The sequence below is a fragment of the Neolamprologus multifasciatus genome, chromosome 5 (assembly GCF_963576455.1).
Source record: "Neolamprologus multifasciatus chromosome 5, fNeoMul1.2, whole genome shotgun sequence".
Lineage (NCBI taxonomy): Eukaryota > Metazoa > Chordata > Actinopteri > Cichliformes > Cichlidae > Neolamprologus > Neolamprologus multifasciatus.
The window spans coordinates 8,263,389-8,282,351 of NC_140443.1; the positions used below are offsets into that span (position 1 = coordinate 8,263,389).

Below are 18,963 nucleotides of genomic sequence, written 5' to 3' on the forward strand. Positions count from 1 at the left end.
ATCTTCACAGATGGAACACCTTCCATGTGTATGGACATGTGCAGGTATATATGTATGTATATCTATACATATGTATATTTAGTGTGTACATGTCTATAAACAGGAATAGTAGTGGTACAATAGCTATATCAAGCTATATGTCTTCCATATTTCCAACCATATCCATAATCACATACTGTGTATGCTACCATTGTATATAGTGTATTATCTTACTTTTTTTCATTGATTGTACTTATTGTATCTTTGTATTTCCTTCTGATATCTGTACCTGAGCTGAGGTGACGCAAAAATGTCCCCGTTGTGGGATCAATAAAGTCTTATCTTATCTTATCTAAATGAACAGGTTAGATCTAGTACAGTAACTATTCTCATTGTCAACATGGACTTCTTTCATAGTAGCTTTACAACACTAGATAAAATGCAAATCGATGTCTTTTTATTTAGATCTACATGAATAAGTATGTAAAGGAAATGGATATATGTGGGAATGAAATAAAATGCACACTTGGATCATAAGTGCTTGATGTAGAACTGTGACGTGCATGTTGTCATGGGCTCATAAATTGGAGCCATGTGGTGCTTGAAACCCATGCAATGTTTGTATCAGTGAAAAATAGAAAAAGTTCTCAATAAAACAAGAATAAGTGAGAAGGCAGAACACTGAGTACACATCAGTTTGGTGATTTATTACAGATTACAATTACAATTTGACAGATGTTTTTATACTGAAGATTGCCACTTCACTCATTTTAATAGTTATTGTTACCAGTGACAGGGTAACAATTGTAGATATTGCACTTCAGACACATCAAATGAGTTTGCAATAAAGCTAATTTTTTTCTTCCCACACTTTGTATTGAAAGTATATTATTCCTCTTATATAGCAAACCAAAAAATTCATTCATTTTATTTCTGTATTTTCCACAGGATCTCAGTAAGAAGAAAAGCTTCACAAAGGTTTGTTGCCAATTAATCTGTTCAGAAAAAAAAGGCAAAACAATTATAAGAATAAACCCTTCATCACAAACTACAAAAATATAATAATACTCTTAAATAAAGCTTACCTCTGACAAAAATTTTAGCGGAACACTCTGCCTTGCCAAAAGAGTTAACTGCGACTACCTTATATTCCCCACTGTCCTTCAACCGAACTTGGAGAATATACAGGGAGCAGACACCAAAAGAGTTGGTGATGTAGTAATTATTGTCTGAGTTGATGCAGATGTCGTTCAGGTACCAGGATACAGTTGGGGCGGGATATCCTCTAACGGCACATGTCATAAAGAGTTGGTAACCTTTAGGTGGTGTGTGGACTTTCAGAGGGACCAAGATAGATGGAGGTCTCTCAAAGGAGACCTCTGTGGAAATAACTCCATTTGAAGTTACTGGAACTTAAAGAGAAGGAGTGTTCAAAGTTAGTATTTAAAGTCAGATTTTAATAATGTCAATAAAGGTCCAAGAATATTTGCAAAATTGCTTCGTACTAATCATATTTCAAATAGCAGCATTATAACAGTTTTACATATCCAGTGCAACCCTGAACTTTTCTTGATATGTGGTAGAGCTCAATGTGAGAATACATATCCTGTCAGCTCCCTAATGCAGTCTGTGCCTGTTTGTCTGGGAAATGTCAGAGTGAGCGAATGTAAGAATAATAATCATCTGGAGAATTTACAGTGACGCTGAAGAAGTTGTCATAGTATGGCGTCCCACACATGATGCAGCTAAACAACTAAACAAAGCCTTTATATTGTGTGCTAAATTTGAGAAAGGACAACTTCATAAGTGTGATGACTCTGCCCAGAGTCTGAGCAGGAGTGCAACTGTTGGCTAATTGTTTGAAAGTGCATGGTAGCTATTGTTCTCTCTGTTTTGCTTAAGTTTTATTCTGTTTTCTTTTTAAAGATCCAGGACTTTCGTTTTAGTTTAGAAAAATGTTTTTAATTAAATTAAACTCCTTTATCTATTAGGCTCAGGAAGCACAAGTATACATGTATCCCATTCTTTTAAGAAAACTGACAAAACACATCACACAAACAAATCCGAATAATGCAATCATTAACCAAGACATAGCAATAAAGAGAATGATGAGATGATTTCTGTTTTAAAAAATGTATATACTGTACTTTTAGTTCTTAATACAGTGTATTGTCCACTTTTAACTTGCAGTCTTTTATAATACGTTGGCCTGGGTTAGCCAGGCAGGTTTTAAATACACGAGGAAAACCTCAGAATCATTCTAATAGTTTGATTGTTCTTGATTGTTCAAATTATGTTACCTCTTACATTATTATTATTAATGTTAGTGATGACACTAGATTTTAAATGACACAAGATGCATTTCATGAAAATGTTTGTTTCTGACAAATTAGCTGTTATGGTCACTGGAAAGCACCTAAATTATCAAACTAACGCACCCTATAGTTTAGTTCACTGTTAATCAAAATGACTAACCCACCTTTATTGATGTTGGTGCCCCATGTAGGTGACGGAGATGGATCTGATAGTCCCATATCATTCTTGGCATAGATTCGAAAATGGTACTCTGTCCCAGAAAGGATGTTGCTAGCTGTGTATGTGTTAGTGAATAGACGGTCTGCTATAGTTTTCCAAACTCTGTTGAGGGAGTCATGTTGAGAAACCATGTAGTGCAGACGGTCATCAAGCTCCTGGTCTGGTGAGGGAGCCCATGATATCACTAGCTTTCCATGTACTGTTTGCTCTAGTTCCACAGGCCCTGGAACCTTGGGTTCATCTAGCAAAAAACAGAATAAGTTACAGAAAGTGGGATAATTATTTTGCTAATACTCTGGTTCAGTTCGGCAAATTGAATAACAATATAGTCTATTATATATTTCACTAAGTACAGAAACTAGTAGTGATACAACCTGTTTTACATTAATCATAGGCTGATATCTATGTCCTTACCTGTGACTCTAAGTTCAATGTCAAATGAAGCCTCACCCACAGAGTTTTTGGCTTTAATAGTGTAGATGGCTGAATCCGAGCGCTTTGAATTGGGAATAACAAGCTGAGATGTTCCCTCTGTATTTATGATATTAATCCACGCAGATATTTTCTCGTCATCCTTCAGCCAAGTGATCTGAGGTGGAGGTTCAGCCTGAAGATATCGATATTGGATAAATTACCTTAAATGTGAGGCAAATCCTCCCTTGTCATGCTGTGGTGAACTTACAACTCAAAAAATATGACAAGGGAAGTAAATGCAGAAAATACTGGCATGACAGATTTAAGAGTTATTAAGGGATGAAAAAATACTTGGAAACCTGATTTTAGGTTCATTCATACCTCAAAGCAAATTTTGACACGAGCAGAATTTCCTGCTCTGACAACAATGAAGTCCTCTGGATCCTTAAAACAAGGTCTCACTGGATATAAAACACATAAAACATTCAAATTCATGCAGGAAAAAAAAATCCCTGCTCTGGATAACTAAGGTAATCATTTATATTCACACTGAAGCATGTCAAGACTTACTGTTGGGATTCTTTGCACACACCATTTCAGATGGAGGGCTTGGATCTCCAGATCCTGACTCATTGATTGCTGTAACCCTGAACTCGTACTCTGAACCCTCAGTGATATCTTTGACTGCGTACTTTATGTCTGGAATATGATTAATGTCAAGATAAAAGAGTCAATTTTCTTTAAAGAAAGGTGCTAATTGTTCCTTAGGAGTAGAAATTATTTTTGTTTTACAAACCTTCAATAGGTTCATTAACTGCATTTAGGGGCATCCACTCATTTGTGTCCTTCTTCCGTTTCTCTACTTGGTACCCAATGATCGGCACTCCTTTGTCATCCTCTGGAGGGGTCCAGGTCAAGTTGATACAAGTTTTTGAAGCACTTACCACTGTAGGAGCACCAGGAGGACCGGCGAGTACTAAAACAATTGTAAGAAGTCTAATTAATTAAATAATCTCATCATTAATATTTAGGACATACTTAAATTAATCAAAGACATTTGCAAGCAGTTTCTCTTAAAGATGGAGCAGAAATCCAGCCATGATAGAATGTTAGATTTCTATAGTAGCTGTTCCAATGATAAAGTATTTAAAGCAATCACAAAAGCTACATGAAGGCGTTTTCATTTGGATTTGCTGAGAAACACTAAACACGACTTCATTTTTCCACACTCACTCATTATGCCAGCCATTATGCTTTCAGCTGTCTCCAGGGCATCACTAATACCCTCAGGGTTTTCTGCATAGATGCGATACTTGTATTTCTTTCCATGTGTCACATTCCTATCTCTGAAGGAGGTCTTGTCCGCTGAGACGTCTCCAAGTTTTGTCCACAGACTCTGTCCTGTCTGCTGCCGTTCTATAATGTAGTTGGTTACAGCAGATCCGCCGTCGTCTTTGGGAGGGTCCCATTTAATCTCAATTATTGATGAGGTAGTTTCAACCGTCTTCACTGGACCCTCTGGTGGACCGGGTCGATCTAGATATCATGTTAAATTTTAAACATAAGTATGGGAGTTAACAAATATTAGAAAGTTTATTGATTTACCCTTTAGAAAACCTCATTTTCTCATATATTTATCTTTGTTTCCATACCAAGCACAATAAGCTTAGATGTGGCCTCTATGGCTCCAAATGGGTTTTTCAGCTGGATCTTTATTTCCCCTGTGTCTATCCGCAGGCAGTCTCTGAACAACAGGCGGCTGTGATTGCGCTCCCTCACAATCTTAACTCCTCCTCCATCTTTCAGCTCAGTGCCATCCTTGAACCAGTTGACCTCCAAAGACTCCTGAGGAGGAAAGGGCATCTTGAAAGCAGCATTTTGTCCCACTCTTACTATCACAGGTTTGGAGAACTTGTGAAGGTCATCTGGGTCAAACTCGGGTACATCTATGAAACACAAAGCACAAGTCCATTTTAAAGATCTGTAACTGTTTTTCCATTTAATAGAAGTGTAACAGCGAGAGAAAGTATATTATACCTCCAACTGTAACCTTCCCTTGTGTGCTGTGTTCCCCTGATGTAAACTGATAAACTCCAGAGCTGTCATCACTGCAGCTTTGAATTCTTAGCTCATGAGAATTTCCATCTTTGGTTATGGTCATCCCAGCACCTGAGTTTAACTAAAAAGGAAATTAAAAAAGCAAAGGGAAAGTACCTGATATGGCAATTTTGTTAACACAATTTGTTATATAAAATTAGTTAATGATAGAAACATACTGTAGGTAGAGTTTTCTTGTTTTTCATAATACTAACTTATTACAAATGCTATCTTAAATTGAAAAATATAGATTTAATAATCCTTATTTATTGGCTTTACCTGCTTTCCATCTTTGAACCAGGTGCCATCACTGTCAATGTTCATCTTCACTTGCAATTCAGCTGATTTTCCTCGAAGGGCATAAATGTCAGAAAGTCCAGAGGTAATTTCAGGCTCTAGGAAACATAAATGCAGTTAGAATCCTCTTGGCATTCTTTGTGATGAAGCTTTGTCTTTAAAACTGCATGCATATTGAATAAAAACAGAAAACACACAGTATTTAAATGTTTCATTTTTTATTAATTTCAGTAAATAGCTATGTTTAAATGAAGGTGAGAACTTTCTAGATGTTTTGGAAGGTTTTTCTGTAATTCTTCAATAGTTTAACAAGTTTGTGAAACAAACAAGTGACCACATCTGGGGATTGCTGCAGTTACTGGCTCCATAGACAAGAAAGTCCCTATAGACTCCCAACTTAAAATCCACTTTAGGCCTGAGTCTGTATAAGTCTCTATAACACAGACTGAAAATCACCAGTGAACCCCTGGTAACCACCAGTTGTTAGGGAAAATGTGTATTCCCTGACCAGCTTGTGAATAGTTGCTGCTAGATGAAATCATTCACAAAAGGGCTGCTGTACCAGATACCTTTTTGGAAATACTTTGGTTGCTAACAGATTCCTACTGTTGCCTATTGTTTATAGGAACTGTCTGCAAACACTAATGCTAAATAATCAGCAAGCGGTACTGAAAAACTTGAAAAAGTGCAACAGAAACTATAAGAAACATATGACCAGTGTACTTGTCAACAAGGGTTCCTCCACCAAGTACTAAGTTTTTTGTTTTTTTTCTTGGGTATCAAATACTTATTTCACTCAATGAGTTCCAGACCGAGGGCGATTGTAGGCTGTTTTTCTTCCATTTCCTAATAATTGCACCAACAGTTGTCACATTCTTACCAAGCTTCTTGTTGATGGTCTCATGGCACATTCTAGACTTTAGCAGGTTTTATTGATTCACTGATTGAGTTGTAAGGGACCAAATATTATTTCGCTCAATGACATGAAAATCAGTTTATAACTTTTATGTCATTCGTTTTGTTTTTTTGGGGGTTTTTTTGTTTTTTTTTCCCCTCTGGATTTTTCGTTGATATTCTGTCTAATTAAAATCTATCTGCATTAAAAAAGTAAGCAGGGGTTCGAATAAAAAAATACGTTGATGTTAATGTGTTATTCTTTACACTTCTGTTAAAGTCGTGTAAGCTACCATATAGATATTTTATTAGTCTTTCTATATTGTTAGTACTGTAGTGCTTTTTCAGTTTTAACTATCTGGCATGCCTGCACATGCAAGTGGTTGATTTAGCATTTCACTACCACTGGTTTCCTCAGGTGAGTGGCCTGATGGCAATAACAACAATAAGTGATTTACATAAATAATACTTTTTAAATAGTTAGATGTAAGAAGAACTTTAGTTCTCAAAGTAATTTTAGGATCTTACCAGTGGTTGGTGCTTCCACAACTGGTGGATGTGAACCTGTCATTGTTGGTTCATTTACCACACAAAAAAAAACAAGTCAGAGGTTGATAGAGTAACACATTATAATTACCCATAATAACAAAAGTTGACTAACCACATAAACAACATAATATTCATATGAAAAGGTGCATCACACTTATCTAAAATGACTCTCTCTTGGTTAATGTGGTTAATGTTCATTTAAAACCACTTCTGGGCATTCTTACTTGGTTTGGAAGCTGCAGCCACAACTGGAGTGTCAGTGGGTGCAGCAGGTGGAGGTGCAGCCTCTTCAGAAGCTTTCATTTGCTCTTTTCTTTCCTCTTTCTCCTTTTCTAGTTTTGCTTGTTGCTCTTGGGCAATTTTCTGTAAATCCTGTCCAGATCCTCCTGCCCTTGTTGTTTTCCTTGCTGTCTTTTTACCCTTTGGTGCATCTTTATCAGCTGAATTGGGAAAGACAATTAGATTTGTGACAGTGTACACTTAAAAAAAATTTATTTTATGTCATGAACTCAATAATAGATTAAATTAATCTAATCTTTCAAAAAATATTGTCAGTTAATTATATCATATATTATAAGATAGCCTTTTGGTGGGAGATAATATACCTTCAATGACAAGCCAAGCACTGCAAGATTTTATCCCTGCACAGGCACAATAAATTCCTTTATCTGCCACCATGCAGTCTTTAACCACCAGCCTGTGAATGAGCTTGTCTTCTGAAACCTCAATGTCATATTTATCTCCCTGTTCCAGTGGCACATTTTTGCCAAACCACAAAATCTTGGCAAAGGGGTTTGTCAAGACGCACTCAAATACGGCATCTTCTCTCTCTTTTGCCTTTACTTCCTGAATCTTCACCAAGAAATCCACCATGGGGACTAAAAAATAAGACATTTGTTTATTATACTACATTATACATGAATTTATTTCAACATCCTTCATTTTGTTGTGTCATGTGCAATTGTAAAAATGCTTACTTTTAAAATCAGTGGAAAACATATTGACATCCTCGACATCCAACTGGTACAGCCCGGCATCCTCTGGCATTAGGTCTCTCATGCTGAAAATGTACTTTTTTCCAGTTTTCTTAAGGCTGTGCTTGAGCTTATCACCCAGTTCTTTTGTGTAAGGGATCATTTCACCATCCTGTGGAGTGTGTATACATAGATTGTTATTTTCACATGTTTTTGTACTCGCATAGCACAATGTAGCTGCAAGACAATAGCAAAACAAAAAAGTCTTATTTGATTAAATATTGATAGCATTATAACAGTATTTCATAAAAAAAAGTAAAAACTCATTACCAAAGCTGCATATCTAATGTTTAAACATAAAAAATTAATTCAAAGGTTGTTATCTGGTATATATCATCTAATTATCTTGATGTATCTTTGCAAGCACTGGTCATATTATGGCTGTGGTATTTTGGGGTGGTCCTAGATAATGACTCTATTGTTTTGTACTATTATGGTTTAGTAGCGTTAGGACTTCATTCTATCACTTACCTTGTACAGGAATATAGAGCTGCTTTGTTCAATGAGGTCCATGTCTATCTCAAAGGATGCAGTGCCATCTGCATTGACCTGAATAGGTCTCAGATTAGAGAGGCTTTTGACGAACTGGGAGAAAAACAGAGGAATTAATAAAAGGAAAGCAAACAGACATTTTTTTGCAACTAAATAGCTTTATTTATTTTTTCAAGAATAAACTTATAAACAAATTTAAGCTTGTATAGTCAACATTAAGCCTCATAAAGGAAGTAAAAAAAATCATGAACCATATCACAGACCTGTGCTTGTTCTTCCTCCCTTTCTTTCTTCATCTCGTTTAATTTCTTGAGCATCCAACGATAGTCAGTTACCCCAAACTCTGCACAGATTCCCTCATAATCTTTCTTGTCAGCGCTAATTAAAAGCTCCCAAAATTTTGGATCTATTTCTCCCTCTTTTTTCTCAGGTTGCTCAGATTTGGGTTGAACCTTGCTGGAAATGGATATAGTAAACAAATTGTAAATCTATAGATGACGCATGGTGATCAGTAGACTACCTCAATCCTACCTTTTCCTTTTTAGAACAGTCTTAAAATCCCCTTCTATTGCATCAGCTGCTTGCTTTTGGGCTTTGTTTTTTTTAAAGCCCACTAGAAAGTAAAAAAAAGATGATACATTATCAACTATGTAGGAAAAAGTGAAATGACAGAAATAGCCTTAAGCGTAGAAGTAACAAAGTATCAAATTTGGCAGAATCTGCATGCAGACTCAAATACATGCAGATTTAATAACTCTATGATTGCTTTCATCACACTATCTCCATATCTATACAAAGCAATTAGTCCTTACCTTCAATCACATTTAAAACAACTGTGACCGTGGCTTGTCCATATTCATTTGTGGCAAAGCATTTGTAGGTATCTGCTTGATCTGAGGCAACATTTGGCATCTGGACAGTAAAAGATATACTGAGTGTAATGGACCTAGATAATTAACAACCAAATGTGTTAAATTTCATTTTGATCTAATTTATCACAATTCGTGGTGTGGAAGTCAATAATGTGGTTATTATTGAAAATTGTATAACTGTACTTTTTGTAACAAAGATTATTTACCTTTGATGTAATCAAATATCTTTGTCTTCTAGATTGTCTTTACATTATCTGCTTCTCCTTTATGTGAACATGTTGCTTTAGTTTTACTGTATCACTTGCCTCAAATGTGTGCTCATTGGAAAGGGAATCATATTTACTCTGGTACCGGGAAGTATCAGACACATCTCCATTATTTCTGCTCCATGTTACAGTTGGTGTTGGGTCTCCAATGACAATAGCTTTAAAGAAAGCAAATTTCCCTGTGGGAAAAATAAAAAGAAGACAGGTCACTCCCTGGAGACAGTGAAGAGATCCAAATATATACTGTGACATTTAGTATGGATATTAAATTGAAATGGGTGAACAGTACCTGTTAATGCATTCACATTACAGAAGCAAAAAGATCATTTGTGTTATGCAGAATAGATTTGGTAACATTGTCACTTCTGCAGATGTTTAGTCACGGTTTATGCAATTCTACTGACACAGGCTTCTTGGTTTTGAAAGGCAGAGACTTTTTCTTTGGGCAAATTGAATTGATCTAATCCATTTAGCAGAATCACATATTTCCTTGGGATGTTTTTTCCCCTGAATATTAATGTTTAAAATTATTATTTTTTTGCTATGAAACATACCCTCTTGGATGGTCAAAGCAATTGGCTTGCGGGTGAAGTCTGGATGGCTCTTTCCTTCTGGCAGCGTCTCGATAAACTGTGTAATCATCACTCCAGGGACCTTAGATTTTTTCTTGATCCCAACTGTCAAGAATTGGAAAATGAAATGTCAGTGGCAATACATGTGACACTCGGAGCAAGGAAAAGGATGAAAATCATAGCCGTAATTGTATTCGCCATCAAAACCTGTTGTTTTGTAAGCAAGCCCCCTTAAACCATTGCTGAAAACACATTCTATTACTTGATGTTTTAAAATGTTAATGTTACTCACCTTATCACCACTCTGAGTTATATACTAAATGTAGTAGCGTTTGCGTTTCAGTCAGATTTACCTCTTTTACATCATCTGTATGAATCCATATTTAAAATTCAGCCTGAGAACAGATATTTAGTAATGCATCTACATATTCACACAAATTACATGCATATCAAGAAATTCATTGCATATGATTTCTTGATGCCTTCAAGAGCAGTAGGTAGATAAATGGCTAACATTTTTTTTTTCTGTTGCTTTCTTTACCTTCTTTACCACTGTAGTTCTCTGCAGCAGGAGCTCATGTACTGCATGGATCAGCATAGTAGTAACATTGGATTCGACTTAAGTTTAACTGACCCAAAAAACAAACAAGCTAACAAAATAAATAAATTGACCTGCAGAATATTTAATGAATAGTAATGCTATATAACTATTTAAAAAGTAGTACCAATATATAATCTGCACTGTAATGGTTACAGTACACATTTCCTATTCTATATTGCTACTGCTTATCAATGAACGTGCGCTTGCTTAAACCTGTAATATTGTCTGCCTGATGTATGGTATAGTCTTAGTAATAGGAGGAATGTAATAGACAATGTACATTCATGACTAGCAGACAAATTCAGAATTATGCAAACATACCTAATTTAATAATTTCCCCTCTAGATTCATAGTACTTATTTAATTTGGTTAACACTTGCATGTTGCAGATTGATGTTGAAATTAGAATAATAAAGCAAAAATCATTTGTTTAAATTTGTACAGACAGTGTTTTGCTAGTCGATTATTCTGTAGTGCCACTAATAGACAGTTATATGTAGTGCTCACCTTGGCCAGCGGCTGTCCCGTCTGTCACTTTTGATTTTCTAATCATCTTGGGTCTTTTGATTCCTGAATGGATTCAGCAAGAATTGGGGAAAAAAGTTAATTTATTTAGGAAACATAACACAATATTTTCAGTGTACTAATTTATTAAAATAGCAGGAGCAATTTTTAGTTTTGTATTACTGGATTATTGAGTATTATTAAGTATTATTGAAAGAAATTGTTTAAAGATTCAGTTGAAACTGAGACTCAAAAGTTATCTGGCTTAAGAGAGGCGTTGTGAGATGTGACCAACCTTTCATTAAATCATTATGTGCAGGAAAGTTTGGCCATGTTTGAAAATGTTCTTCTTTAGAAACTACAAAATGTACAAATTGTGAGTTTTTTGTTTTTGTTTTTTTCTGGGGGACTGATTAGTTGAGGACAAATTCAAAACAAAGAAGGATTAAAAATGTAGAACCTGTTATGGGAGTTCTTAAGGGAAATACTGTGACTGGTTACAAATTCAGACTGTTAATACACGGCAAAAGACACAGAACATGGACATCTGTTTTTGCATGTCGTCTAACTCTTGCCCTATGCCAAGAGTAATTAAAGTAAGGAAAGCAAATTTTTAAGAATAGCTGAGGTGAAAAGCCCAGATTTCTTACCTCACTTTATGACATTATTGTGTAAACTATTATTAATTTGTAGTTTTCTTCTTGTGACGTTAAGATACAGCAAGCTGACGTGTTGTTTAAATGATTACATGCTTAGCAAATTCACATTTTTATGATCTTAAAGATCCATCCACAGCAGGGATCTCTACATGGCTTTCATTACCCACATGATTGCTATACTTAGAGTGACAAATGTCACTTGACTAAAATAGACTGAACATTAATTTTAATGGATTCAGTGTTGCTGGGGCTTAAGGGGATTTGCAGAAATGTTAATATTTTGTTAGAACGTTAATGCATAATTGCAGGAATTAGATATTTTTATCAGTGCTGGTTTTAAGAAAGATGAGATTGTATGAAATGATATGAAAACTAACAAATTCTGTCAATAAATCCTTTTATAACCATCACTCTGGTTGAAATAAATGATAAGCTGATGTATTTATTTATTACTTTTATGGGTTTTTTGGTTTTGTTTTTTTGGATTTTTTTGTTTTTGTTTCCATATGTTGAGAAACATCAGCTTGATAGATTTTATAATGACAGGAAGAGATCTGGGATTACATACTGTTTAGTATTGTATGCTGAGATTGTCAAAGCTGTCAGTCAAAACATATCTGATGGGGAAAAAAATAAGAGAGAAAAGGAAAAGAAAAACTGTACATGACTATAGGTTTAAACATGAAAACATTGCTTGGATCTCTAATTTTGTATACTGTAAAAAATATCATTTGACAGAGAAATGCTAATGTTCCCAAATGTTCCCTCTTACACTTTAGCAGTTTCATCATCACATCTACATATACTGTAGTTTTTAGTTTGGTGGAGAGGGAATTTTTACAGAATTTGTAAATTCCTGTTGCTAGTGTTATGAAATGAGTTGCTTTGAGTGGATGTGAGTCACAGTCGATGAAAATTTGTTTCCCAAAACTCAATGTTTCCAGAGCACTTTAGTTCGACCCATTTCCTGTGTCCCAGGACCAGTTAAAAGTTCTGTGGGCTGCGTTGAACTTTATGTCCAAATGAAATGAAGTACAGAGCTAATGTTCTGAGTCATTGATCTAAGAGCAGGGAAGGGTGTAAGACGTCTACAGCTGTTATGGCAAAATCCACCAAACTGTGTAAAGCTCTTTCACATATTTGTGAACAAGAAAATAAACTGTTTCTGAATGCCTGAGTAACTTGACTAATCATCATATTTTTTCAGTCTGTATAGCTCTACATTGTTGCGGATTAATTAGATACACTGACTTTATATTTCAGATGCGTGCGACATCTTTCATTCTCATGTATAGTATTTGCAAAAACCTAGCACATCCCGGTATAGACACGTGATATTCTAGGGTTTCAGCGCTTCATGGCTGTTGGAAGATGAGAAAACTGGACTGTCATATGATAGGTCACATGCCACATAAAACTGTGAACATCCCATCTTGCACATCTTAATATGCTTGTAAATCACTTTTGACAGGATAATGTCAAACTGAGGTGAAACTTTTTCAGTCTAGCAAATTAAATCACTATAGATTACCACATTTTCTATCTATGGGCACAAAACAGATAACCTTCATAATCAGTCTTTTTTAATTTTTGGTGCATTTACTTATGATTAGAGCAGCAACTAAATGGTGAAAAGCCTTTAAATATTTTAAAGTATTCAGTAAATATAACAGAAAATGGTTACTGCTAAGCACATTGTTGTATTCTTGTATTCTTAGGATAAATGGGATGAGATTAAGCTCATAACTTGAGCTCCCATTATGGTTGTTCTGCAAAGTTATTTTTTATGGTCAGAAAAACCTTTGAGATTTAGATTTTTTTTAAATTTTTTGCTCTAGAAATTCTTTTTTTTTGTGTACTTTGCTTCCAACACACTCCAGTTTAGGACTCCTTGCTGTGTGAGTTGTTTTTATAGGATAAATATCGCCTTTGCTGATGTTAACTTGTTGATGTTAATGCCACCAGCTGCTTCTCTGACTGGAGATGAAATACAGTACGGGATAGTATACTCAGAGACTGAGAGCATCATAAAGATGATTAAAAGGGAGACACCATGAGGGGCATGTTCAGAAAGCATGTGGCTATCTACGGAGATGACGCTGATGCCAGTAGCTTAGAGTGCCAGGTTTGCTGAAATTGAATTTTTCCAGAATTTCACCATAAGCTATTTTGTATTTTTATGCAGCTCATTTATCTATTTAAATCTTCATTTAAAACTTTGAGGGGCCATAAATTGATAAGCTGATGGATGAAAAATTAATAGAGCAGATTAGAGTAACTATTCATGAAGAAAAATTAAAGTTAGGAGTTTAAAAAAAAATATAAAATAACATGCTCTCAAAAGGATCATTCTTGGTTTTAGGTATGGCTGTGAAATTTTCAAAGTTTTCTATGTGCAAGAACATAGGGGAAAGTTATGAGTAGTAAGGATTTTTTGCCAACTGGCTACAATTATATACAAGATCTGGAAATCACATGAAGTTCATTTTATTTGAACTCATGTAAGCAGTTACTTTTGTATACTGACGTGCATTATTGTTGCATTTTCAAAATTTTTGAAAAACCTTTTGAAATGCATATTTAATGAAACATAGGAGCTGAGTAATTAGAAAACAACTTCACTGTACTTAAATAATGTGAATGATGGAAGATTAAACCACTTTCATGTGGACAACAAAGAACTTTTATTAAGTCAGCTCAGTTGTGTTTATAGGCAAATACTTTGCACAGTTTATCACATGGACTTACTGTTATCTTTAAGATTTAATATGGCTCAGAACTGAGTGTTAAAAACTAGAGCCATGTCTTAATACTTAACACCTTCATCTAAGACTGGTGATGTATATAAGATGAATGATGAACTCACCCCAGTACTCCTGTGATCCTGTTCAGTGGTGCTGCTTCCCTGGCTGATATTCGAGTGTTGCCTTCCTGGTCTACAAGCTATTAAATCCTTACAGGAATGCCAATGACTCTGCGACAAGCTCCCACGTTGTCAGACACCGTGCCTGCCAAGAAATGGGATTGCTTTTTTGTTTTTGGCATAAATCACAACCTCTAGATAGGAAGACGGAAAGCCAAGGCTGCCTGCAAGCCTTGTGCTGAGATGACCATAACTGGGACTTCTTGTTGACAAATACATAAGCTTCCTCAGGACATTTACTGTGAATGACGCACCTAAAAATGAATCTTGTTATGATCACACATACCACTTTTACAAGACTTTACATTTTACATTCTCCCTGTTTCAGTTCCTTTATTCTGTCCCTTTCACAGATTGTTACAGATCATTTAGAAATACTCAACTAAGCAAGTGTGTACACTAGTGTTAAAGTCTTCAGCCACTCCCATTACTTTATACTTAGCTTAAAAAATGGGAAATGCAACTGTGACCACTACAGCCTTCTTACATGCAGCTGACAGCCTCACACCCTCTAGTATTTATTCTTCAGTATTTGAATGGGCTTAATTAGCCACAAGACTTGGTAGCAATGCTCTGAGAGGACTATAGGTGAGCTTTCTTCTGGGATGGTTGAACTAAAAAGGCCAAATGATAACAAATATGCATGGAAAAACAATAATATATACCAAACTATATTCTTTATATACGTTGCTGCACAGGAAGGGTGCAAGCCACTGACAGATTTATTTCCTCCTCATCTTTTGCCCCGAGAGCCTTCTAGTGGGCCCTGTGCTCTCTGTCTGGCACCATGGAGCCCGATTGGCATTTGCCATAGAATACCAGAACTGGCAGGTCCACCACTGGCACCTCATACTGTTTACAGACATAAAAGGATGTGTGTGGAGAAGCTGTTGAGAACATGCTGCCTGTAACATAATTCAGCATGACCTGTTTGAGAGTGGGTCAGTCATGGTCTGGGAAGTCATACTGTATCCTTTCAGGGATGCACAGACCTCTACAGATCTGGATTTTTGGGGTGTCTTTGATTTCAGACCCCCATAGATTGATAATCTTCAGTGCAGTAAATTATGTAGGATCTTTTCATTTCTAATACATTACCCATTCCATAATGATTCCTGCGATGAAGGGGATTTCTTTTAATTGAGCAGTGTATTAACCTACAAGGACAGCTTTTCTGTTCTGCTGTCATTAAAATTTCTTCTTTTTCTTGTTTAATAAATCAGCTTTGAAAGGCTGGGAAATCCTCTGAGGAATTAAAGTACTGCTCTTTCCAAAGCAACTTTTCTTGAGCACATGACAGAAATCATTCCCACGAATTAAGACTGTATTCTTTCCATTGTTTCTGTATTTAGTAACAATGCAATTCTACATAGTTGAACTACACTGTTACCTCTAATTGATGTTATTTTATACATCCAAAAGAATGTTTAATAGGGTAATTTTGTATTGACCAAGAATTGTAAAACTACTTTTAACACATCACAGAAAATTAACTTTTTTTAATTAGTAGAAATATCTTTTCTGTTTAACGCACTAAACCTTGGCGCTGTTTACTTATATGTTAGGAGTCATTCAGACTTATCATGGAGTCACGGTTGTTGCCACTTTAGACCACTGCCCAGTTATTGTGGTACCATAATAACAGAGTTATGCTCAGTCTGAGCATGAACTTGTGTGTGCGTGTGTGTGTGTGTGTGTTCAAAATGTTTAATAAAAGCCGGATGTGTGACACAAGAACTATGAGGTTCTCAGACAGTGAAAGCTGATATGAGAGGCTTGATGGGCTTGACGGCATTTATTGCAAAAGGTCACAAAAGTCGAAAGCTTCAAATGCTACCCTCCAAAACAATGATGAAACAAGCTAAAATTGCACAAAGCAGTATAGTCTGAACTAAGGTAGTATGTTATCTGTGTGTTACCATCACTTTTCAAAAGGTTTTTCTCCCTTTTTCGTTTAAATGCATAATACGTCAGTATACTTAGTATAATAGAACTACAGTTAAATGGCTGAAAGATAAATCATTTATGGCATATATTTTTATGTTCTCAAATGAGTGCTTATTTTAGGTTGTTAAATTAAGGGTATGCTTTTGCTCCTTACTGCATTACTACAGAGAATTTCTATATACCATTGGTATGTGGTTATAGGATTCCAAATGTCAAAGCCTAATACAGGAAACTCCTACTAATGATGTGTGCCACTAATAATAGGATACAGTGTGGCTACTGATAATGTTTGCATGTCTTAGCACTTTATAAAAGATGTTTAGTTATTTCACAGTTGTACTTTGTCATCCACATGAAATTGTATCACTTATGACTTTCCCTAGCAACTTGCAACACCAGAGTAAAAGATAAATTTGAAGCCAGGCATGTATTTTCACACAGTATACACTGGTTTGTAGGAAATCTGAATGATTTTGCAGTAAACAGTGTTTAAAAAAACACATCTAACGTTATTGGTGGTTGAAAATAGCATATCTATATTGTCTTTGTTTTAAAATCCCTTCCCAGACCCACTCACATGCTGGGCCATTTCACCTCAGGAAATCACATGATAGGGTGAGGCTAGGTTTCACAGCGGGTTCATCTGAAGCCTTGGTTGATTGTGACCCACACCCGTTTTCACACCTTGGCTCGTGTGATTAGGTGAAGGATCAATAGGGGATCCATGCCCCCCTTGGGGGACACTCCCATAGGGCTTAAAAAAATCTGGGTCTCCACCATCTGCTCTTAGAACTGAAGAAGCTTCTTGAATGAGAGGTGAAATGTCTTGAAGAAAATTAAAGAAGTCCGGATGCTTTTCTTTCAAAGCTCTTTAGATTGTTTGTGGGAGTTTTCACACCACTTTTGTTCAAATGCAGCATATTGCGATGTTCTAGACTTCAAGTTTCTCAAGAGTATTAAATGAAAGTATTAAAACAATCCTTATATTATAATTGTAGCACAATTATTATTTTTTTTGCACAGTGAACTCTGAGCCAATGTTTAAACATGAAAATCTAAAAAAGAATATTGGTAAACTATATAAACTATAAAAGATAAAAGCCTGAAATATTTACTGATCTGTCTTACCATCAGAATGAATCAGAATCTTTAATTTGGAACAAATACATTGAAAAATGTCTAAATACTAAATATATAAAATATTAGATAAAATTTGGAAAAAAAACCCAAAAGACAAAAAACAACAACTTCACATTGCAAAAAAAGTTTCATGATTGGAGATGGAATGACGCAGATCTTGAAAATAAAAGAAAACATTCACATATTGAACTAAATTGTTCAGAGTACTATCAGGACTACTAATATTTTTGTTTTGTAGTTTGTAGTGTGACAGTTGAATGAAAAATTGCATTTTCTTCATTTTTGTGTCTAAGAATTTCATGTTAAAAGTATTTTACTTGCTTTATTTTACAATATTGTGTAATTCAACAAGATATCATCCAGAAGTCGACTTTTGCAATTTCAAGTTTTTGATTTATGTATCCTCAAATATGGGACTTTTAGTAGTGCTGATATAACCAATATTTAGACATTTTTGATACATTTGTACGAAATTACAGATTCACATTGATGGTAAGAAAAAACAGTAAAAATTCAAGCTATTATCTTTAATGCTTTTTAAGATATTCATGGTCAAGCATTGCCTTAGATTTCAGTGTGTGAAAAATGGGTCATTTATTTATTTGTATACTGGCTATGGATACTGACTACAGAAAGAAGCAATCATCACCCACCTCCTTTACATGGATGACATCAAGCTGTATCCCAATAGTGAACGAGACATCAATTCACTGAGCCAGACCACCAGGATGTATAAAGCAACGACATTGACATTTGAATTGGAGAAGTGTAGTCAGATGATAACGAAGAGAGGGAAGATAGTCAGAACTGAGGGGATTGAACTACCAGAAGGCAACATTGCAGACATTGAGGATAACTACAAGTACCAGGGGATCCCACAGGCAAATGGGAACCATGAAGAGGCAGCTAGGAAAGGTTCAACCACCAAGTACCTGCAGAGGGTGAGGCAAGTCCTGAGAAGTGAACGGTAAGAACAAGATCCAGGCTATCAACACCTACACCCTGCCTGTGATTAGGTACCCTGCTGGGATAATAAGCTGGCCAAAGGAGGAAATAGAAGCCACTGACATCAACACAAGGAAGCTCCTGACCATGCATGGAGGGTTTCACCCCAAGTCCAGCAGTGAATACCTCAAGCAGCAGAAACCCAAAAAAGAGGAACAAGAGGAGGAACTATCATGGAAGGAC

General features: G+C 35.7%; 2 protein-coding genes across 2 annotated transcripts; both read right to left on the reverse strand.

Annotated features, from left to right (window-relative positions):
• On the reverse strand, window positions 1–9,289 carry igfn1.4 (immunoglobulin like and fibronectin type III domain containing 1, tandem duplicate 4). Its single transcript, XM_085161367.1, has 19 exons — window positions 9,104–9,289; window positions 8,823–8,904; window positions 8,555–8,747; window positions 8,271–8,384; window positions 7,743–7,911; window positions 7,371–7,643; window positions 6,990–7,205; window positions 6,745–6,780; window positions 5,305–5,420; window positions 4,966–5,107; window positions 4,581–4,874; window positions 4,162–4,464; window positions 3,725–3,904; window positions 3,499–3,627; window positions 3,310–3,389; window positions 2,929–3,121; window positions 2,459–2,755; window positions 1,065–1,391; window positions 1–974 (listed from the first exon to the last, which is right to left on the reverse strand). Exons 1-19 carry the CDS (start codon window positions 9,201–9,203, stop codon window positions 970–972), a joined length of 3,249 nt encoding a protein of 1,082 aa, XP_085017493.1. The 5' UTR covers window positions 9,204–9,289; the 3' UTR covers window positions 1–969.
• Window positions 9,290–15,724, reverse strand: LOC146518005 (immunoglobulin-like and fibronectin type III domain-containing protein 1). Its single transcript, XM_085161381.1, has 4 exons — window positions 14,632–15,724; window positions 11,110–11,172; window positions 9,984–10,106; window positions 9,290–9,608 (listed from the first exon to the last, which is right to left on the reverse strand). The coding sequence occupies exons 2-4, from the start codon at window positions 11,153–11,155 to the stop codon at window positions 9,409–9,411; spliced, it is 369 nt and encodes a 122-aa protein (XP_085017507.1). The 5' UTR covers window positions 11,156–11,172; window positions 14,632–15,724; the 3' UTR covers window positions 9,290–9,408.
• Window positions 15,725–18,963: the final 3,239 nt, after the last annotated feature.